Below are 21,320 nucleotides of genomic sequence, written 5' to 3'. Positions count from 1 at the left end.
GCAGATTCTGGAAGCATCCACAGTAGAACATACCACCAGTTTATAAATGGGGGGAGTCGTTAACGGTACCATTTGTGTCTAACTTTAATTTTATAAAAGCGTGGCGACGTTTTGCTTATTTATTTATCGTAATGACAGATATTTTGACCAATGAAACGTATCAACTATATTAACCACGTAGATATGATTTCTAGTTGGTTTGTCCTGGCGTTTGTGGGCGTTCCTTGGGAGTTGCCAGGATGCCATATTTTTTTCAATCGACAGCAGAATGCAGGTTGTAATGAAATGGCTGCTACACAATTTGTTCTGACACACGCCTGTTTTTCCAAATAAACATAATTAGTGTCTAATAGTATCGCCTGGCAGGTGCAGCAGTGTTTGATAGTAAAAAGACACTCTTGTTCGTCAGTTAGTGGTAACTTTTTTCCTGGAAGTTAGTAGTTTGGCGTTTAACGTGCTGTCTTAGTGTCTCCTCCTCTTCCTCCTCATTGTCGCTAATTTATTTCCGGCCACCTTATAGCTCTAGAACATTATTACAGACTCATTCACACACATGAAGGCTGGTTGTTTTTATCTACTGTGTCATCAAAGACAAATAGGTGGGTTTCCTGACAAGTCTGTTTTAATAACTCTTCCCTGGATACGATCTATAATTTTTTGATTTTTTTTAAAAAAGTCATTTTAACATAGTGTACTGTAATATGCACTACGAATGGGTAAAAATCTTTTCTCGTATATAAGCAAAAAGAACAAAAGTTGGTGTTGGTAGTGCACTAACAGCTAATGTTATAACAAATCTATAATAGTATTTAATCTAGATTCAAAGGCAACATTTTGTTCATTCAAAATATTTTGAAATATAAAAGGACCAGCGAAATCCATAAATGTCTACGGGGACTGCTATGTAACAAGTTCTGAAAATGCAATTACAAATACGGTAATGTGGTGTACATTACTGTATGTGTAATTTTTCAGCTCTGCTCCTATGGCGAGAGCGAAGGATCTTCGAATCCCTCACCGGTCTTCCCAGTTTATCGTGACTGCTGTTCTGTTGAAAATTTTTAATAAATGCACAAGATCTTTCTTATCTTTGCGAAAAGGATTAAATGTTTGTTTTAAAAATGCAGTCATTAATAAATAGGGGCCTAAGTAACAGTTGTATTTATATTGCACCCTTGTTAAACGGAAGTCTTTGACATTAAATATATTAATTGTAATGTCAATTCCCAAATTGACGTTAGAATGCATGTGCTAATCTTTCAGAATTGATGTGCATAATGAATGTCTGACCGAATAATCTCTCACGGTGCTTATACTGCATTCAATTACTGCATCTGATTTAACAGATCTCACTAGTAGGCAACCTCATAAGTTATTATTTATTATTCTATTACAGACATAGACACTCAATTTGCAAGCCATTATATTATGTGTTCCGCTGAAACTTGCTTTATAAAACTACGAGCTGCTTTCCCACACTCTGACCAAAGCAAAGCCACTCTTTATTGCTTAGATTGAAATGCCCTGATCTTGTCATTCACGGTGCAGCTCCAGTACGGGCATATGTTTAGTTTCTCATTCAACCATTCTTGGGGATACTGCTACCACGGGTTGTATGACGGGAGCATGAAGTTGGCACTTAACTAGTTAACTTTTGTTGAATGTATCAAGCTGACAGACCCCTTCCCTCTGCAATTCCTGTAGCTCTCAGTTTTAGATTAAGTTCCCAAGGGAGTTGGGGACTTAATCTAAATCTTTGGGGCAGCATGGTGGCTGAGAGGTTATGAGTTCGATTCCCGACCATGGCCTTATTTTTGTGGAGTTTGTATGTTCTCCACGTGTTTGCGTGGGCTTTCTCTGGGTGCTCCGGTTTCCTCCCAGACGCCAAAAACATACTAGTAGGTTAATTGGCTGCTATAAAATTGACCTCAGGCTCTCTGTGTGTGTGTATGTTAGGGAATTTAGATTGTAGGCTCCAATGGGGCAGCGCTGCCGAATTAGTGGTGCTATATAAATAGATGATGATGGGCTTAAATTTTTTTGCTAGTACTAAAGATTTTATTATATAATTTTTATTCTTTTCTATAATTTTTTTTTCCTGCTTTTTAATTCAGGAATACAGGTAGGGTGCTCTATAAAGAGAGGGCACCCTTCCTGGAGATACAGCTGCACTATAGCATTTTATAGTGAGAGCTGGGCGGCTCACACTGACAACATCTGCGGCTGTTCAGTGCTGACAGGCGGATTAATGAAGTCACTGTCACAGTGATAGATTCCCGATATACCATCGCTGCCATCAAAGGCAAGGAGCGCCGGTAATCGGATCGGTGGTAGGTGAAATCTTGGAACATACTAAGTTCCCCCCTCAGGAATAGGAGAGGGGAAACTTGCTTATACTTATTGTCCACCACAACAACAGAGGCAGAATGGAGTGATCGCTGCAGGCTTACTAAATTAAGAAGCTGCAGCTATCAATCGCTAGGACAGGAGAGTTCCCCCACTGCATACAGGACTTTGGAATCTTCCAAAGGCGCCAAACATTGCCCGGGAAACCAGCAGACTCAGCCTGAACACTGCAGATGCTGCTGAAAAACTTCTCTCCTGTAGATCTGGCTTAGCTTGTTGGAAGGCTAAGTACCACCATATATCTATATTGCTGTATACTTCTATATTTAATTATTACTAAGGGGTATATTAGTTTGTTGGGCATTAGCATATATTATTATATTCTGCTTTTACTCTTATATTATTACAAAATGCTACTTTTGACTAAGGTCAGAGATTAGTTGTATCCTTGTTTCTATACCAAACTTGCATTCTGTTTCTTCTCTGGTGACACTGGGCCTGATTCATTTAGGAACTTAGGCAAGAAATTTCTTACTTAAGTATTCTGGACAAAACCATGTTAAAATACAAGGGGTGAAAATTAGTTTTATATTTTGCACAGTGAAATACTGTCTTTTTTTCATGTAGCACACACTTATCAACTTTAAATTTCAGTGTACAAATAAGCTATCAAGTAGTTGTGTGCTACATGAAAAAACAGCCAGTATTTAACTTATGTGCAAAATATAAAACTAATTTCCACCCCTTGCATTTTAATTAAAACATTTCTTGCCTAAGTTCCTTAATGAATCGGGATCACTGTTTCCATTCAGCAACATGTCTGCCAAGCGAAAGGGACCTTGTGCAAAATACTTCGCTTGTTCAAAGTGTAAAGCTAAGTTACCTATTGGGCAGCAGGACCCGGGGGCGCTCTGTATTGACTGTGACACGGGGGTCCAGCCCGCGCAGGCCCAGATTGGTGTACCACCTCTGTCGGAGGAACCAGTGTGAGCATCCTCTCTGGCACAATCTGTTGCAACATTGGATCAGCTGCTTGCTAGGCCAGCGGAGATACTAGCGGTTGCTCCAGTTATTCCATCCACATCAGTAGTTATTGACCCCCCCCTGCGTCAGTCACCTTACCAGTAATGGCCGAGGCAGTGGATTTTAGGCCGACTGGCACATCATCTTCACTCACTATCCCTGGTCCTCCTCCTGGAGAACAGGCTTAGTTCTCATCACTGGTCAGAGGCCTAGATCGGTTAAACAGTTTCTTTGACTCCCCAAGACCTATTCCGTCAAGAAACAAACAACATCGGTCCACCCATTCTTTTCTGTCCCTCTCGGATTCCGAAGGATCATCAAAGAGGAGGGAGAACTCATGCATGATTCTGATTCCGCACAGGTAACAGCCTTGGAGGAGTCCCACAGATATCAGGTATTCAAGACCTGGTATTGACAGTACATCAAGCCCTAGTCCTTTTGGATCTAGTAGAACCAAATGCTTCTGATCATGGTCTTTTTAAAAAGATCAGAAGACTTGTGATCCGTTTCCCTCCGTCAGCGGAGTTAACTGAGATTGCGTAAACGGCCGGAACGTAGATTTACTATCCCACAGAGAGTCCTTTCCCTGTATCCGTTACAGGAATAGGATCTGGCCTGTTGGGAACAGATTCCAAGGGTGGATACTCCGGTGGCGCGCTTAGCTTGCCACACTACTACCAGCGCCAGGCACAGCCGCCCTGCGGGATGTCACCGACCGCAAAGTTTTTTTTGAAATTCATCTATGTAGGGGCAGGCACTTCCTTCAGACTCATGTTTTCATCAGCATGGGTCCCTAAGGCCATGGAGGCATGGCCTGACCAGTTGGTGTCAGGACTCAGAATTGCTCCCTCTGGCCCTGCACCTCAAGGAGTACCTGCCTTCCAGTAAATTAACCTAAATCTAGAACTCAAAGATTTGGTTAATTTCGGTAGCTCTTTCGGGAGGGCCCTACAGTAGCGACCAGGCCTCCAGGGACAGACCGCTCGGGAACAGGGGTCACTCATAGAGGTAGAGTGTGGCTGGATCATGTAGAAATGTATTTCAGTCAGAGGTGCAGGCACCAATGTATAATTCAAAATACAAAAGTGGAAGCTGCTCAAATCAATTTATAGGCCATAACAGGTGCTGAAAGGGTGGGGTTCTCCTGCAAGGAACATACACACAACATTTTTTCCCCCAGCACACTGCTATAGCCAGCAACAGATCTGCCATTTCTACTGTAGATAAAAATGCAAAAGTCTTTGTTGCACACATTTGCAAATGTATGTTTAAGCCATCCTGCCACGCCAAGGCGCTTTTGCATATAGGATGGTCCTACTCTAAACAATGAGAGTCCCTATATTTGGGCCATACATATGTGTTTTTAAATTGAGAGCTAACTTACCAAAGAGGTACCCCAGAAGCCTCCAAATAGCAATCCAATGTCAGCACTCCCCCTCAGCTACTGACACCAACATGCCTCTCAGACAAATACAAAAGTGGAAGCTGCTCAAATCAATTTATAGGCCATAACAGGTGCTGAAAGGGTGGGGTTCTCCTGCAAGGAACATACACACAACATTTTTTCCCCCAGCACACTGCTATAGCCAGCAACAGATCTGCCATTTCTACTGTAGATAAAAATGCAAAAGTCTTTGTTGCACACATTTGCAAATGTATGTTTAAGCCATCCTGCCACGCCAAGGCGCTTTTGCATATAGGATGGTCCTACTCTAAACAATGAGAGTCCCTATATTTGGGCCATACATATGTGTTTTTAAATTGAGAGCTAACTTACCAAAGAGGTACCCCAGAAGCCTCCAAATAGCAATCCAATGTCAGCACTCCCCCTCAGCTACTGACACCAACATGCCTCTCAGACAAATACAAAAGTGGAAGCTGCTCAAATCAATTTATAGGCCATAACAGGTGCTGAAAGGGTGGGGTTCTCCTGCAAGGAACATACACACAACATTTTTTCCCCCAGCACACTGCTATAGCCAGCAACAGATCTGCCATTTCTACTGTAGATAAAAATGCAAAAGTCTTTGTTGCACACATTTGCAAATGTATGTTTAAGCCATCCTGCCACGCCAAGGCGCTTTTGCATATAGGATGGTCCTACTCTAAACAATGAGAGTCCCTATATTTGGGCCATACATATGTGTTTTTAAATTGATTTGAGCAGCTTCCACTTTTGTATTTGTCTGAGAGGCATGTTGGTGTCAGTAGCTGAGGGGGAGTGCTGACATTGGATTGCTATTTGGAGGCTTCTGGGGTACCTCTTTGGTAAGTTAGCTCTCAATTTAAAAACACATATGTATGGCCCAAATATAGGGACTCTCATTGTTTAGAGTAGGACCATCCTATATGCAAAAGCGCCTTGGCGTGGCAGGATGGCTTAAACATACATTTGCAAATGTGTGCAACAAAGACTTTTGCATTTTTATCTACAGTAGAAATGGCAGATCTGTTGCTGGCTATAGCAGTGTGCTGGGGGAAAAAATGTTGTGTGTATATACCAATGTATAATTGCAAATGCACTTATCATGTTACATTGGGATGTGTTATGTAAGGAAATGACTTGTTTGGGGTTTGTAACTTTTCTTTGGGAATTCCCAAGGTAGCAATAGAGTGGAGGAAATGTGTATTCTCCAACTGTCTGAAGAAAGGACCCATGTTAATCTCCTGTAAATTAGACCTTTTGATGTGTGAGTGTCCAGCACACCTGAAGGCACAGTAAGGTTTAATTAGACATGCTGTTAGATTTCCTTTGTGTCTAAAACAGGATTCAGGAAATCACAGCAAGTTTTAGGATATCGCAGATAAGTGTAAATATTGTTAAGTATGAATTGCATTTAAATCTATGGGGAAACACATATCGTAACCTGATAATAAAAATAGCTCAGACATTGTGGAACCATCTCGGTACAGGGGGCTGGCTTACCCCCTGCCAGGAGTTATGTCAGAACTGTATAAAAAGTGAGCTGTTTGAACATGTAATGTATCATTCTTTTACCATCTATACTTTTGGAAAGATCACTAGTACCACAGAGTGGCATGTGAACTGTCCTTGTTTGGACTACTTGAGCTAATAAACCATCTTTTGCTTCAAGAACCTACTTTGACAACTACTTACCCTGCTGTAAATTCCTGTGGCCTACAGATTAGACACAAATCTAATCCGCTCTCCGGTTGATATGAGCTGGACCCAGAATCCCAGTGCCAACATTTTGCGCACTACCTGCAGCTCTGGCCAGTGTGATAGGCCAGGGGGAACCATCCACAGCAACCCTGGTCTGAAGGCAAGAGGTCAGGTATACCAGCCCAGGTGTACCAGCATGGGGGTACCCTAGCAGCCAGAGTTACCCAGAAGGAATGCAGTTCTAGTTGACTCTGTAGGAGCTTAGAACCGGTGGCAGCAGGCTCCTCCTATAGCGACAGGAGAGGCGTATTTGGGATAAAGAAAGGGGACGGTGGCAAAGTAAGCACAGCTGGTCCCTAGCGACAACAGACAGGGTGACATAGGTGGTTCATCCTGTCGAAGTCGTATAATTGGATGAACGAAAGTATATTGGTTAATATTGTTTTATTGGTCGATTGCACTCAGTATGCCACGCTACACGTGGCATACGGCTATCGCACGGTAAAATACACACGTACACACTTGCATTACAACATTTAGTTATTTATATAATTCATATTCATATTGGTTCCGTTACACAGTAATTTATGAGAAGATAGAATTTAGTTTATTATTAGTTTATATATTATGATTATATGTACACTTCAGTGTTATTTAAGGTTCAGGTTATAGGAAATATGTCATGTCTGATATCATTTTATTCCCCCATTCATCAGCAGCTGTCCGGTTCCATCGCCGAAGAGATAGCATATTGCATACTCTAGTTATTGATGTTAGGCAATATCTTGTCAGATTGATATCAGACTGTAAAATGCTAATGGACTAGTTGTAACTGGTTTCTGGGCGGGAGATTCATCTGGAATGTTGACCTCAGCCTTTGAGGGGGTTGTTTGAACTAGCCTATGTTCTGTTTACCCTGGACCCACCCGAAGTCTGGACCTATAGAAGCAAGCCACGTCATCTGCATTGTTCTCTCTGTAACACTGAATGTATATATGATCATAGCTGCTCTCCCAGTCTTCAGTCTACTCTGAACACAGTATTCAAGGGTGAACTACTGTTCACTGGTGCCCGTGGTAGCGCAGCGGTATGTATCTTTTGGAATTGGCTGTACTGTAATGTATTATATTATAATCTTGTATTGAACTGTTAACTTTTTACATCTGCTAAAATAAATCACTTTGTGTGTTGGAAACACAATACAATTGCTTAGGCAATGCTTTTTTGAAAACGATAGAATTACTTTAATAATCCTGTCACATAGGTCTTCCTACTCTGCAAGACGTCCCTCACCCAAGCCTCCAGAGAAGCCGTCAGCCTGACTGTCGGCCACCTCTTCTTGTGGGAGTGGGATGACGTCTGCTACTGTTAAGGGACCAGTGGATGGCGTCCTCCAAAGAGGGTTGGATTTGTGGCATTATTACAAGGGGCTACATAATAGATCTTTCAGGTCCAGCCCCTTGTTGTTTTTTATCAACCAACCTGCTCCGGGATCCGGAAAGAAGACAGGCGATGCTTCATTGTGTCGCCTCTCTTCTTTCAGCCCGAGTCATCACCCCGGTTCTTGGAAACCAGGGAGGATAGGGGTTTTTCTCCAAACTTTTTCTGATTCCAAAGCCGGATGACTCATTCCGACCCATTCTAAATTTAAAAATGCTAAATATTCACATGCGGGTGGACAGGTTTCGCATGCAGTCCCTCCGATCGGTAATAAATTGGTTGGAAACATCTGCACGTCCCCATCTGGGAGGGACACCAGGCCTTGCTTCGCTTTACAGGTGCTTTACACTACCAACTCAGGGCACTACCCTTCGGCCTCTCATCGATGCCAAGGGTGTTTACAAAACTAATGTCGGTCATGGTGACCTGTCTTCACTCCACGGGAGTGAGAATGGTTCCATACCTAGACGACCTGCTCATCAAGGCTTCCTCAGCCCAGTTGTTATTTAAGCACTTGGCACTTACCATTTTCAGTAAATCCTGGGAGGACCATCTGAAACATGTAGGGCAAGTGTTGGTTAGTGGCGCTATATAAATAACTAATTATGAATTCAGTGGGCAGGTCTGACCATCAGCAGACAAGTGTCAAATGGAGATGTCAGAGGTGCAGCACCTGGGTCATCGTGTGGGGAGAGGTGAGGTTAAACCAGAACCAAGGTAGAGGCAATCAGAGCCTGGCCCCCGGCCAACAACCCAAAGACAAGTACTGGCCTTCTTAGTGGCCTAAGGCTACTACAGACGTTTTGTCCCAGACTTTAGCACTGTAGTGAAGCCCTTGACAGATCTCACTAAGAAGAATCTCCCCAGAGATGACTGGACACCCGCTTGTGGCTACAACACACCTCAGGAGTAAATGGCCGACTGTTGCGCTAGAGTCTTGCACTTCAAATTCATGACTTTGACATAATTCACAAGCAAGGAAAGGCTCGCAGCAATGCGGATGGATTGTCTCGGCAGGAAGAGCCGGAACCTCCGGGTCACCCACGATAACTTTAAGAATTGCGGGACCAGGAGCCAAATCATTGGGACATGGCACGCTGGTTGCCTGCATGGACAAGGAGAGGAGTGTGACTGGTTCACTTACATTATTTAAAGGAAATAGCGCAGGGCACTTATTTACATAATTGCAAATGCACTTATTTTTAATATTGTATATTTTTTTTGTAAGGGAAATATTTATTTCTAAGACCAGGGAAGAAACTCTGTTTTAACTTTGCTAGAGGAAATGAACTCATGTCTGAGGTATATGTTAGATTTCTGATAAGCATTTATTTGAGGAAGTGTGTGTGTGTGTGTAGTTTCTAGTTTCTAGAGGATGTCCTCATTAAGGCTAATTAAGTCTATTCAATGTGAGTGACCAACACTTGAACATACCACAGGAAGTCATTACTGTGAGTTCCTGAGTGGCTTTTGTTAATGGTGTTAGAACCTGTCTTAATATTGTAACCATCACGTGATGTAGGATATCACAGATAAGTGTTTGGGTTTTTTTTAAGTATGAATTGCATTTAAAATCTAAGAACATCCTGAGATGGACTTGGATCTGTGTCAAGTTGCTGCAGACAGTTCCATTTGCTCTGGTGTGAGAACCCTTGGGACCATCTTTGCACAAATTTCCGTCATGTTAAGATCCTTGCGCAATATTTTCCACACAGTGTCTTTGTCAATGTTCACGGATTCAGCTATCATTCGAACACTGAGTCGGCGGTCTTTTCGAACAATCTGACTGATTTTTTTCTACATTTTCTTTGATTCTTGAAGTGCAAGGTCATCCAGGGCGTTCATCACATTCTCACATCCCTTGTTAAATCTCTTGTGACACTCAAACAAATGCGCATGAGACAGACAGTCATTCACATAGGCCATAGTAAGCATTTGAAAACATTCTGTTGGTGTTTTGTTCAATTTTACCAAAAAATTCAAATTGGCACGTTCGACTTTTAAACTTAGCATTTTTGTGGCACTCTATAGAAAACACAACCAAACTAAATGGGGACTCACAATCAACTGAACATCATAGAGTGTTGGAGCTTGTCATGCAGGTTCAGACTGGTTCAAGGTTACTACGTATGCAGTTATAACCGGTTCTGACTGCTTTGTTTACTAGGTGGAATCACAGTCTCGTGTGTGTGTGTGTGTGTATATATATATATATATATATATATATATATATATATATATATATATATTGTGCGTCCGCCGATGTGCTGGACTTGTCAAGGATATATATATTCACCTGATGTTACTTGATTACTTATACTTTTGTAGTATATCTGAGTTTACTTTCTGGAACTGTTTTGTGTTTTATCACTGAAGTTTGTTGTCTCATCTTACAGATTTTTCAGTGATGTCCAAATCCATTTTTACCTCACAAGAGGACCTTGCTTTGGATCTTACTACTGACAATGAAAAGACAAAAAAATGGGGACTAGTTGCTACTGGTATTGTGGGGGCTGCATTGTTGGCACTGCATGCAGTGGTTACTCCATTTGTAGCCCCAGCACTGAGAAAAATTTGTCTACCTTATGTACCTGCAACAAAAACACAGGTGGAAAATGTATTGAAAATGCTTCAGCATAGAAAAGGACTTGTGGTTGACATAGGGAGCGGTGATGGACGAATTGTAAGTTGCACGCATTTGTTACTTTAATTATTGTTCCGTTTGCTGCACTCCTTTCTGATTGTGTGTGTTACAACGTTTTATATGTAAACATGATATATGCATCATTTTATAAAACTGGTCTTGAATACTGCTTCTGTCATTACAAGAATAAAAATGATACCAATACAACATTTTTACATTACAGTTGAAAAAAGTTATTCATATCACATTGAACATATTTTCGCTTTGCATTTTATAGAACATTGCTACAGGACAAATTCCCTGCAAGCTAGTCAATAAAATTCATATTTTCTTAATATGTGTCCCCCGTAAGGCTTCCAGTTTGAAGAAACATGTCTTGTAAATGTGAATTTAATATAAGCACTTGATTGCTTTTACTGCAGCTCTTGCTACTAGAGGATCAAATTATCATCATCACCATTTATTTATATAGCGCCACTAATTCCGCAGCGCTGTACAGAGAACTCGCTCACATCAGTCATCAAATGCAGCATATATCTGTTATCTTAGTTATAAGATTGTGGGTAAACCAGATATCTTCCCAATTAACTGTTATGTATTGCCTGGGACACATTGAAAGACAGAGTGCCTTTCCGAGATCACAAATGACTAAACACAGAGATATGAACTCTCTAGCAAGAATATTATTGTAATCATATTATAGTTGTTGCCCTAAACAATTAGATACTTCTTTGACTAATAACTGGATTGAGAATGTAAGGGCCAGTAACTGTACTGTACAGGACAAACCTGAATTACAGAAGGAGAATGCATTATGGGGTGGGTGAGAATGAATTGCAGTGGAGGTAGGGGATAAATCAACAGATGATGATGATGATGAAGTATAGTTGAGGGCTATGGGAGAGAAAGTAAAAGAATACAAGTGGTGGTGGTAGAGGGAGGGGGGTAGAGAAGAACTTGCACTCAATATAAAGTATAAAAATTACATTTTGGAAGACCATAATGTAAACCTGACTGACATAACTGAGAGACATTGCCCGCAAGAAACTCCCGTATACATATTGACTGTGCCTGAACTTTTGGTTTATTCACCACAAGTGTAAATAGTGTCTAAAAATGGGTATTATTGATTTCAATGCTAAAAAGAGTATGATGCTGCAATCACTATTTTATTCTTTGATCTTATTATTCTGAGTACCTGAAACAATGCCATTCACTATGTTAGAGAAGCAAAGTGGGAGAGTATAAAAAAAAATTACTACAATATATATATTGTGTATCACAGTGTGAAAGTCCCTGGGTAAAGATTCATACATTCGGAGGAATTCAGTTCCCTTCAGTGAGCCGCTAGACATCACAATGATTAGCTCTTTTCCGTGTGCTACTGTACCTGAACATCACAGCTTTTCCTGCGCACCTCTATGGGATGTGAGAAAAGTCGGTAATGTTATATCGATGCAGAGTTATTTCTGTTGGGACTTCATGGCACATTGCAGGGAATTGGATTCTCGACAACGTTTCTAACTATATGGTTCTAGGAAACTAATAATGCATATTTGTTTATGATTTTTATATCTAATCTAATTTAGGTAATCGCTGCTGCAAAGAAAGGCTTCCGAGCTGTTGGTTATGAATTAAATCCTTGGCTAGTCTGGTATTCCCGATATAGAGCATGGAGAGAGGGTGTGCATCATAATGCCAAATTTCACATATCAGATTTATGGAAGGTATGAAAGCCATGCTAATATATTTTTATAACTTTTGTATTGTAATGTTTAGAAGTGAAATGCTGCAAATGTATTTCACTTCAAGGATGTTATTTCTTTAAAAAATGTCAAAAACAGTTGAGTTTAGAAAAAACTCCAGAATAGCTGCTGTTTTACTGCCCAAAGAGCAGTCAAGGATCTGGCTTGGGAAGAGGAGACTTAATGAGAAACTGGAAACCTATGCACTCACATTGCTCACCAGTCATTTTCAAGTGATTGAGTAGGAAGGAAAGCTTAAGTGCATTGCTGCTTTGGGGTAGAGGAAGCCTCTGATACATTGTAGCATAAATGAGCTATGTTCTAATGTTGTTAACTGTGAGGTGGTTAACCTATATTGTATCAGAACACTAAAAAATTATTAGACGTTCTAAAATTTAACTAAAACCAGACCAATTCATTCATTGATATTACAGCAAAACATGATTTTCTTTTTCTTTTTTTATAGGTCAGCTTTTCACAGTATACAAACATTGTAATTTTTGGTGTGCCACAGATGGTAAGTAGTTGTTTTCTATAATTTTATACTGCTTTATAGACACCTAAGAGTGTCACAGCATTTATTTTCATATCTATCCTCAATTGTAAAAAAACAAACTGTCTACATAAGGGCATATTTGATGATTAAGTCACAAAATGGGTCCCAATAACAGTATAAGTTGAGACTACCAGCGCTGAGCAAGTCCTTCAAGCAGAGTGGAAATGGCTGTAAGGCCCTGTGCACAACTATGTATGCCACTAAAATGAGCCCTCTGCACCCCATACAAAAGGACACTTCAAACATTTGCTTCACAAAATGAGATGAATCGATACAACTACTGCGTACTCCCACAATATCCTCCCTTCTGTTTTTCCACAAACATCTTCATCTTACTAGGTAGACTCATGAGCCTTGGTGCAAATCAAAATCCTTTGCTAAATGGCATTTAACCTTGGCAATTACACTGATTAGTGAAATAATATTTGCATGTGCCTCTCTTGACATAAACAATAATAAGAGGCCCTATCTCTGGTGTAGGAGTCATTATTTCTCTTATCAATGTTTCTAAATAATCACTGGTGCTAGTAAGTGCGTACTTATTCCTAGAAGCAAGAAAAACAATTTGCATAAACATAATTTCTTACAAAACCAAATGCATAAGGACAGATCTATGAACAACATGGCTGCTAAAAACCATTTTGTATCTAGATTGTTATTCATCTTTCACACTTGGACAACAAAAGGTTGTGCACCCCTGATGTAGATCTTCAAAATCTCTACTACTGCTATTTATCATAATCTGTACTAATAAGTTGCTATATATTTTATATGTTTCCTATAATAGGTTGGGTACCTCCAGTCTCCCTTATCAGGATACAAAGAGTGGTCTTTTTAAATGGCTCTTGAGAATGGCTAGTTGGTACAGCTAGATCATTACTATCCAAGAAGCCAAAAAGTTTAAAAAAACTGTTGACCGCAACATACCCAAATAACCATTTTGGGATTTGCTAGACAAATGCAATATTTTACGACCAGGGAAGGGAAAACATTCAAATAAGGCCCAGTGCTACTGGTGCACTACATCAATACAAAAGTATATATGCATACTGTGACAGGATGGACCGCCTATGCCACCCTGTCTGTTGTTGCTGGGAACCAGCTGGGCTTAGTTTGCCACCGTTCCCTTTCGTTATCCTAAAATGTGCCCTCTAACCGCAGTAGGAGGGGCTTACAAATGCTGCCATCACTGGACTCCTTATCGGCATTCAGTACTGGGTTTCTTCTGGGTAACTGACGCTGTGAGTGTACCCCGTTACTGGTGTACCTGGGGTGGTGCCCCTGACCTCTTCCTATAGATCAGGGTTGCTGTGGATGGATCCCCCCTGGCCTATTGCACTGGCCAGAGCCGCTGGGTAGCGGGCAGAGCAGTGGTATTGGATGCTAGGTCCAAACCTCAGAAACAGCCGGGAACGGATTACATTTTGGGTCTAATCTGTAGGTCACAGGATTTTTAGCATAGAAGATGTTCTCAAGCAGGTCTTTGAAGCAAGTGATGCTTATTTGCAGTCACACTGATTGAAGGTATCAGTGCTCAGGTCAGATGGAATCAGAAGAACAATTTTCAATACAAGACAGCTTTTTTTTTTTTTTTTTTTTTTTTATATAATCTATTTTTTTTGAAGTGAAACAGCATATACATATGTATGCAACAGTATTAACATATAAATATGGTACTTCAAGCATTCCGTTGCACAACAACAATTGCAGGTTCACCCAAAGTGGTGTATGTTTGCTTAACCCTTCTTATAAAAGAAAGTAAGGGGAATAGGGGATAGAGAGATAGAAGGGGAAGGCATGGGGGGGAGGGAGGGGAGTTGGGCTTCACACATTCCACTGAGCAAACAACACTGTGTCTTTAAATTCGATCCATTCCGACCACAGTACATAGAAAGCTCTATTTTCATCTTCTGCCGCATAAATTACCTCATCCATTGCCATATAAAAGTCTATTCGTGTAAACCATTCTTTTATAGTGGGGGCTAACGGTGATCTCCAGTGGACTGATATCACGGCCTTAGCAGCGCTATTGAGAAAATCTCGGGCAGTTTGGTAATTCGGTTCCCACAATTGATTTGGAGATGAGGATAACCGCATCCCAAAAAGGTCTGATTGCCGAGCATTCCCACCAAATATGTAAAGGGGTGCCCGAAGCTCCTCGACACCTCCAGCAGAGATCCAGGACCCCAGGGAACATCCTTGCCAAGAGGCTTGGGCACCGGTACCACAGAGTTAATATTTTGTAGTGTGTTTCAACCACTGTTATACTAATTGAGCTGACTTGAGTGCGCTGAAATGTCTCCCCATTCTGACTCAGGTATGTCCATGTTTAACTCCCGCTCCCAGTCCCTGGTGAATTTGGGTAGCGCTTTGAATGAATGTACAATCAAAATCTTATATATAGATGATAAGGTGTGCCTAGGGCGTTGAGCCGCCGTACAAAGGGTCTCAAACTGCGTGCACGTCCTAACTGCCTCCTCACGGACTCCCCTAGAACCTGCAAAGTGTCTCAATTGAATATGCCTCCAAATTTCCACATTGGGTAGGCCTCATTTTGCCTGTAGATCAGCAAAAGGTATGAACTCCAGACCTGCCCACCAGCTGGCCGACACGGGTTATCCCCGCTTGGATCCAATGTTGGAAAGACTGTCTTGAGAGGCCCGGGGGGGAAGTCTGGATTGTCGAAAAGTGGCGTCAAGGGAGAGTGTTTTGTGGAAATGTTTGGAGTAGTACGCAGCTTTGACCATCTAGCCAGGGTGGGGGAGATAGTTGGGTGTTTAATCGTGGGAAGAGAAGACTGCCATGGGACAAGATCAGTAGCTGTATCTAATACATAATCTTCAATCCAAACCCATTGCCTGTCTCCTCCTCCCCTTGTCCAGTCAGGAACCCTGTTTAGCATAACAGCATCATAATATGTTAAAAAATGTGGTAGCTGAAGACCACCATCACATTTGCGCTTTATATAGTATGTCATTCTTGAAACAAGGTTTCCTGCCCCTCCAGACAAAATGTCTAATAGCCTTATGTAGCTCGTTGAACCATGAAGTGGGGACATGGATTGGGAGTGTACAAGACAGCTTTTTATACCAATTTGGACACAGCCCCACAGGCTATTTTTAGAATCGGGATGCAATTAGTTTACACAAACATGGATTTACATGCAATGCAAAAATAACAATATTTACACTAATCTGTGATATCCTAACACTTGCTGTGATTTCCTGAATCTTGTTTCAGACACAGCAGTCCACAGCAGTCTAATTAAATCTTCCCATGCCTTCAGGTGCTAGACTCTCATCAAATGGTCTAATTAATATGGGTCCTTTCTTCCAACAGTTGCAGAATACACATTTCCTCCAAAGAACAGAATTCCCCAAGAAAAGTTGCAAAATCCCAAACAAGGCATTTCTTTAAACCAAGATACACAAAAGACTTCCTAAATAAAGGCTTATTGTGTCGGATATATACATCAGAAATAATGCATTTCCTCCAGCAAGGTTAAAAAAATAAAAATCTCCTATACCAAAATATACACAATATTAAAAATAACTGCATTTGCAGTTATGTAAATAAGCGCCCTGCGCTATTTGCTTTAAATAAATTTATACCATAAGTTACTTATAAGGGATCCAGTCACACATACCAGTTCAGATTTGTATACATCCAGCAAAATAAAAGTATGAGTTTTTTTATATTTTGACCAAGATATATAAACTTGCACTTGCAGTCTACTGTAACATATAAACATCTTGGGAATGCAGTTAAAATGGTCTCCCCTTTACTGTCCAATAGGCCTAAAACTTAGTAAAGGTTTGGGTTTTATCACCACACCAAATAAAGGGATAAATATGGTAAAGCATGGCTACATCTGTAGCTGTTAAAAGAGTTTCAGATGAAACATCAATTAAACTTACACCCATGGATTAGATAATATCTAAAAAAAAAAAAAACGGAACTTGATATTAATCTATTTTACAAAATTTTTCATTTGCCCTGCCTTAATATACCCTGAACTCTCTTTGCATAACATGTATTGTAGCACCACAACATCTGGGTATTTTTTATTAATTATAATAAAATATAATAGCAAATTTTTTGTTACTATGTGAATGTATTTTTTATACTTATAGTGGCTATATATAATTGCACATACTTTAGTTATTTATGTTAAGTAATTCAATAATAATTACATTAAAATTATGTTACTACAGAAATCTCTCAAATTTTAATTGCCCATTTTACAAATAAAGTAAAATCTTGTACTATTGTGTCTTCTTTGGAGAAAGAATAGTAATCAGGTTTGAACAATACAGCTTTGTTGTTTTTGTCTGCAGATGTCTTGTTTGGAACAAAAGCTTCAAATAGAATTAAATGTCACTGCCAGAATTATTGCCTGCCGTTTTCCATTTCCACATTGGGTTCCGGACCACATATATGGAGAAGGAGTAGACACTGTGTGGGTATACGACTGGGAGACATTGAAGAAATTCAGATTTCAATAAAAGATAAACATGATGACGAAAAATAAATAATTGTTGTCTTAGGGACTATAACATGTTTAGTACAATTTTCATTATTCAGCAGGATCAAACAGTAGATTTGTAACCAAGCAACAATCTCAAATAGTTTTTTAATTTGAGTAGTTGAGCAGTGTTTGTCTAACAACATTCTTCTCTGAATGAACTATTTATAATCACCAAGTTTTTGAAATTCTCAATGAAAGTGAAGCATTCCTTAAACAATTTATGAAAATATAATAACTTACAGAATTTATATCAAGACAATTTATTAGGATTATTGTCGCACTAGTTAATTCATAGGACCACATTTGCTCATTATAACATTTGTCTATTAATTTAACTTCCCTTGAGGGGTCCTTGTTTCTTATATGTTTTAAGTTCTGAGGTGCTACTGTTCAGCTAAAATATACATAAACCGAAAAGAGAACAAAGCTGGATCTAATTGTGGTGCACTATGTGGTTTATGTATTAAATATATTTCCCTTATACATTGAACCACAAAATTGATTAAAAAATTTTTTTTTATTTGTTGAATAAAATATTGTTTCTAAAAAAAGTAGTGAAATATAAAGTGAAGATTCCTCTTGTAGATCACTATCCAAGACTAAGGTCTTCTGGTGCTAATCCACTAACAAGTAGTAATTTGCTTACAAAATGAAGCAACTGTATTATCTTAATTATGTACTAACGGCACTCTGATTATGCCAATATTACTGTTAATAGTATGCTATTTGCTCTGCAATCACTGGGCATATAAAATGTACAGCCCACCATCTAAATTAAAAGGAATCTCTATCCTCTGTTCCTGAACAATAATAAAGGAATGATTTGCCATATCTGTCATCTCATTAGCACCATATCACTAAATGTTGGGCTGCTTTTTTTCAGCAGATTTCTCACACTAACGGCTTGCTGCCTAACATCGAGTAAGTTCCCACATTTTTGTTTTGAGTTTTTTACACTCTCTATCATATTAATTCCCTTAAATATATTTCTTCAATTTTCAATATACTACATTACTTATATCAGAAGAAATTAACTAGTGACACTGCTTTTGCTAAACTTGCTGGTGTACGGGAAACATTTATTCCGCAATCGCAGTTACTGGATATATAGAATTTTTCAACTACATGTCACCTGACTCATCAAATGGACATCAATCATGCCGAATTCTAGATTCAAATCTATATCACAGAATCTTACTACTCACATGAGGCTGGACTCTATTCAGATAGTATCGTGAATGAATTGAAGTTAGGTTATAACAAAAATCAGCGGCCTGAAAATTCTCTTTATGTAAGATACATACGTTGTCCATATGCATTACAAGGATAGTAGAAGTGTTACAAACTTTGGTCTTTTTTCGAGCTTTTATAGAAAGATTTCTTTCCATAGAAGCTCACATTGAAGTGTATTTTATAATACCTTATCAAGTGTCAATTAGAATCCAATAATTTATTATATTATCGGATTCTATTTAAAATATATTGAGATGTCCATCCCTTTATTGTAATGTGAATATTATAAATTATACAGAGTTTTAAAATTACATATTATAGTGGTATTTATATGTCATAACTATTCAAATTTAACATGATTTAATTCAAAAGGAATACCTTTATGATAGCTACCAAATCTGTTATTGTCCAACCCCAAGCGAGATTCTGAAAGGTAGTTAGCAATTCACCCCCCGTCACTGCAATTAATTTACTTGACTGGATTTAATAACCGGTGTGCATACTCATATATTTTTGGAGACAGAGTACTAGATACCGAGAATAGCAATTGTTTGATGGGAAAAGGGACATTTTTAATCTCCTAGGGACAATATATATAGATAAATCAGAATTGTCACTAAGAAATTACTATAAAAATGAGTGACAAACTAAAATTTATATGGAAATTACTATCTTGAAAATTTATTGGAATACTATAGCTTTATAAAATATTAAGAAACCAACCAGGTATTCCAGTTTAGAAAGTGGGGACATGAATTCTTAAACACCACCTTCTATATAATGAATAGATAAATTACCATACACAGCATTTTTGAAATCACTTTATTGCACTTTTTCACTTTATATTTCACTGCTTTTTTAGAATACAATATTTTATTCAACAAATAAGCTATGTTTTAATCAATTTTGTGGTTCAATGTATAAGGGAAATATATTTAATACATAAACCACATAGTGCAGTACAATTAGATTCAGCTCTTTGTTCTCTTTTCAGTTTAGAATTTATATCAAACAGTAAGACACTCAGTAAGTTTTACTAATTTGCCAACTAAAAAATGAGGATATCTGCTCATTTAATTCCTGTGTAAAATAAGCATTTCCGTACTGCACATGCGTATGTAAAATGTGTAAATTGCTATGCAGACTTTACTGCTCTGTGCTTTCAGAGGAGGAACTAGGGTTGGAAGGAACGTTTCAATGTAGGGCAAGTACAGTAAAGGCATGTTCAGTAAAGTACAACGAGCTACTCAAAGATGGGAAAGGGATACCCGATATCCCGACCATTATGTGAGCCTTCTTTGTCTAACTGTATCTGCAGGGGAAAAAACAAATGGCTCTGCAGGCAACTCCATTTCTCACTTTTTCCTCCTGTCTCTTTTGTCGAAGTCAGTAAATTGGATAAAGTCATTTTAATTAAAATCGCGCAAACTTGGTTGTCTGTCTGAAAAGATGCGTATGGCACGCTATGGCGTGGAGGGCGTACGCAGCCGCAACATGTGGCAACAACAGTATTTACGCTTTTACATACATTCGCACCAACACACACATTTGTAAAATAGTACACATTAATGGTAGTTGCAACACATAGTTATTTATGTCGAAATATAGTAGTGTTTATGTGTAATATTATAAGTTATATGCATATTAGTGATACATATGGTTCAGGTTAAAAGAAATGTCATGTCTAATATCATATTAATCCCCTTTACATCAGCAGCTGTTCGGTGCATTCGGCGAAGAGATCGCACATTGCATACTCTAGTTATTGATGTTAGTGAATAAACCTTTAATATGATATTAACTGTCAAATGCAAATGGACTGATTGTAATTGGAGTGCGGGAAGAACAGAGCAGTTTGGCGGGAAGAACAGAGCTCATCCCTGGAGATACCCCCCACCTTTGGATTCCATAGATTGAATCAGCCTATGATGTGTAACCCCCTGGACTCTCCTGATGCCTGGACCAATACAAGCAAGCTATACCACCTGCATTGTTTCACTGTATCTCTGTTTGCATATAAGCAGTAGCTCTTATGTAATGGTCAGTCACCTAGACCACAGACTTCAGGACTGAATGACTGTACACTGGATCCAGAGCGCCTGCGATAAGTAACGGCTGTACTTATTATTATTTCGCTTGAATATATTCTGCTAATTTTTGAGAATAAATCTTTGTGCGTTGGAAACACAAATCGAGATTCGACAATCGTTATTGGATAGCGACAAAACGCTCATAACAATTTGGGGGCTCTTGAGTTTGGAGGTTTCGTTGCCGGACGATACGCAAGACCAACGGATTTCGGTTCCCCAACAAAGGGTGGAGACGCGTCATATACGGGTAAGAACGCAATGTGTTCAAAACCTGAATTTTACTCTGTGTTGTGAAACCGAATGTCCGTTTTGCATTATCTAAGGTATGCTAACTGAATCTAGGGACAAAGAGAAAACTGTTTCTTTTTACTGTCATTGTGCGTTTTAACTGTATTGCATTGCTTAGCATAAGTGTACTTCCTGCTTTGCGTACGCGAACTTCCGGTAGATTTGCCACGTGGTTAAACAATCGTTTTGATAGTTGTTATACATGCATAGTATAATTACTTGTTAAAACCTCTGGGACATTATTACTGTTGTTGGGAACTTTGATTTTCTGCGCAGAAAAGGTGTATGTCGTGTGATTTGTTG

At 39.3% G+C, this 21,320-nt stretch overlaps 1 protein-coding gene across 3 annotated transcripts; it reads left to right on the top strand.

Annotated features, from left to right (window-relative positions):
* The first annotated feature begins 16 nt into the window (after positions 1–16).
* Positions 17–20,824, top strand: ATPSCKMT (ATP synthase c subunit lysine N-methyltransferase). 3 transcript variants are annotated; one of them, XM_075212758.1, is made up of 6 exons: positions 19–599; positions 10,330–10,616; positions 12,167–12,304; positions 12,789–12,839; positions 17,216–17,337; positions 20,357–20,824. In XM_075212758.1, the coding sequence occupies exons 1-6, from the start codon at positions 554–556 to the stop codon at positions 20,406–20,408; spliced, it is 696 nt and encodes a 231-aa protein (XP_075068859.1). In that variant the 5' UTR covers positions 19–553; the 3' UTR covers positions 20,409–20,824. The 3 variants fall into 3 exon arrangements, with proteins under 3 accessions (XP_075068861.1, XP_075068859.1, XP_075068860.1); XM_075212760.1 differs by lacking the exons at positions 17,216–17,337; positions 20,357–20,824 and adding an exon at positions 14,855–15,189 and having other exon boundaries at positions 17–599; XM_075212759.1 differs by lacking the exon at positions 20,357–20,824 and having other exon boundaries at positions 21–599; positions 17,216–17,442.
* The last annotated feature ends 496 nt before the right edge of the window (positions 20,825–21,320 follow it).

The sequence above is a fragment of the Mixophyes fleayi genome, chromosome 5 (assembly GCF_038048845.1).
Source record: "Mixophyes fleayi isolate aMixFle1 chromosome 5, aMixFle1.hap1, whole genome shotgun sequence".
Taxonomy (NCBI): Eukaryota; Metazoa; Chordata; class Amphibia; order Anura; family Limnodynastidae; genus Mixophyes; species Mixophyes fleayi.
Note: the sequence above shows the minus strand (reverse complement) of the source record. Positions and strands in the feature narration are given on the sequence as shown.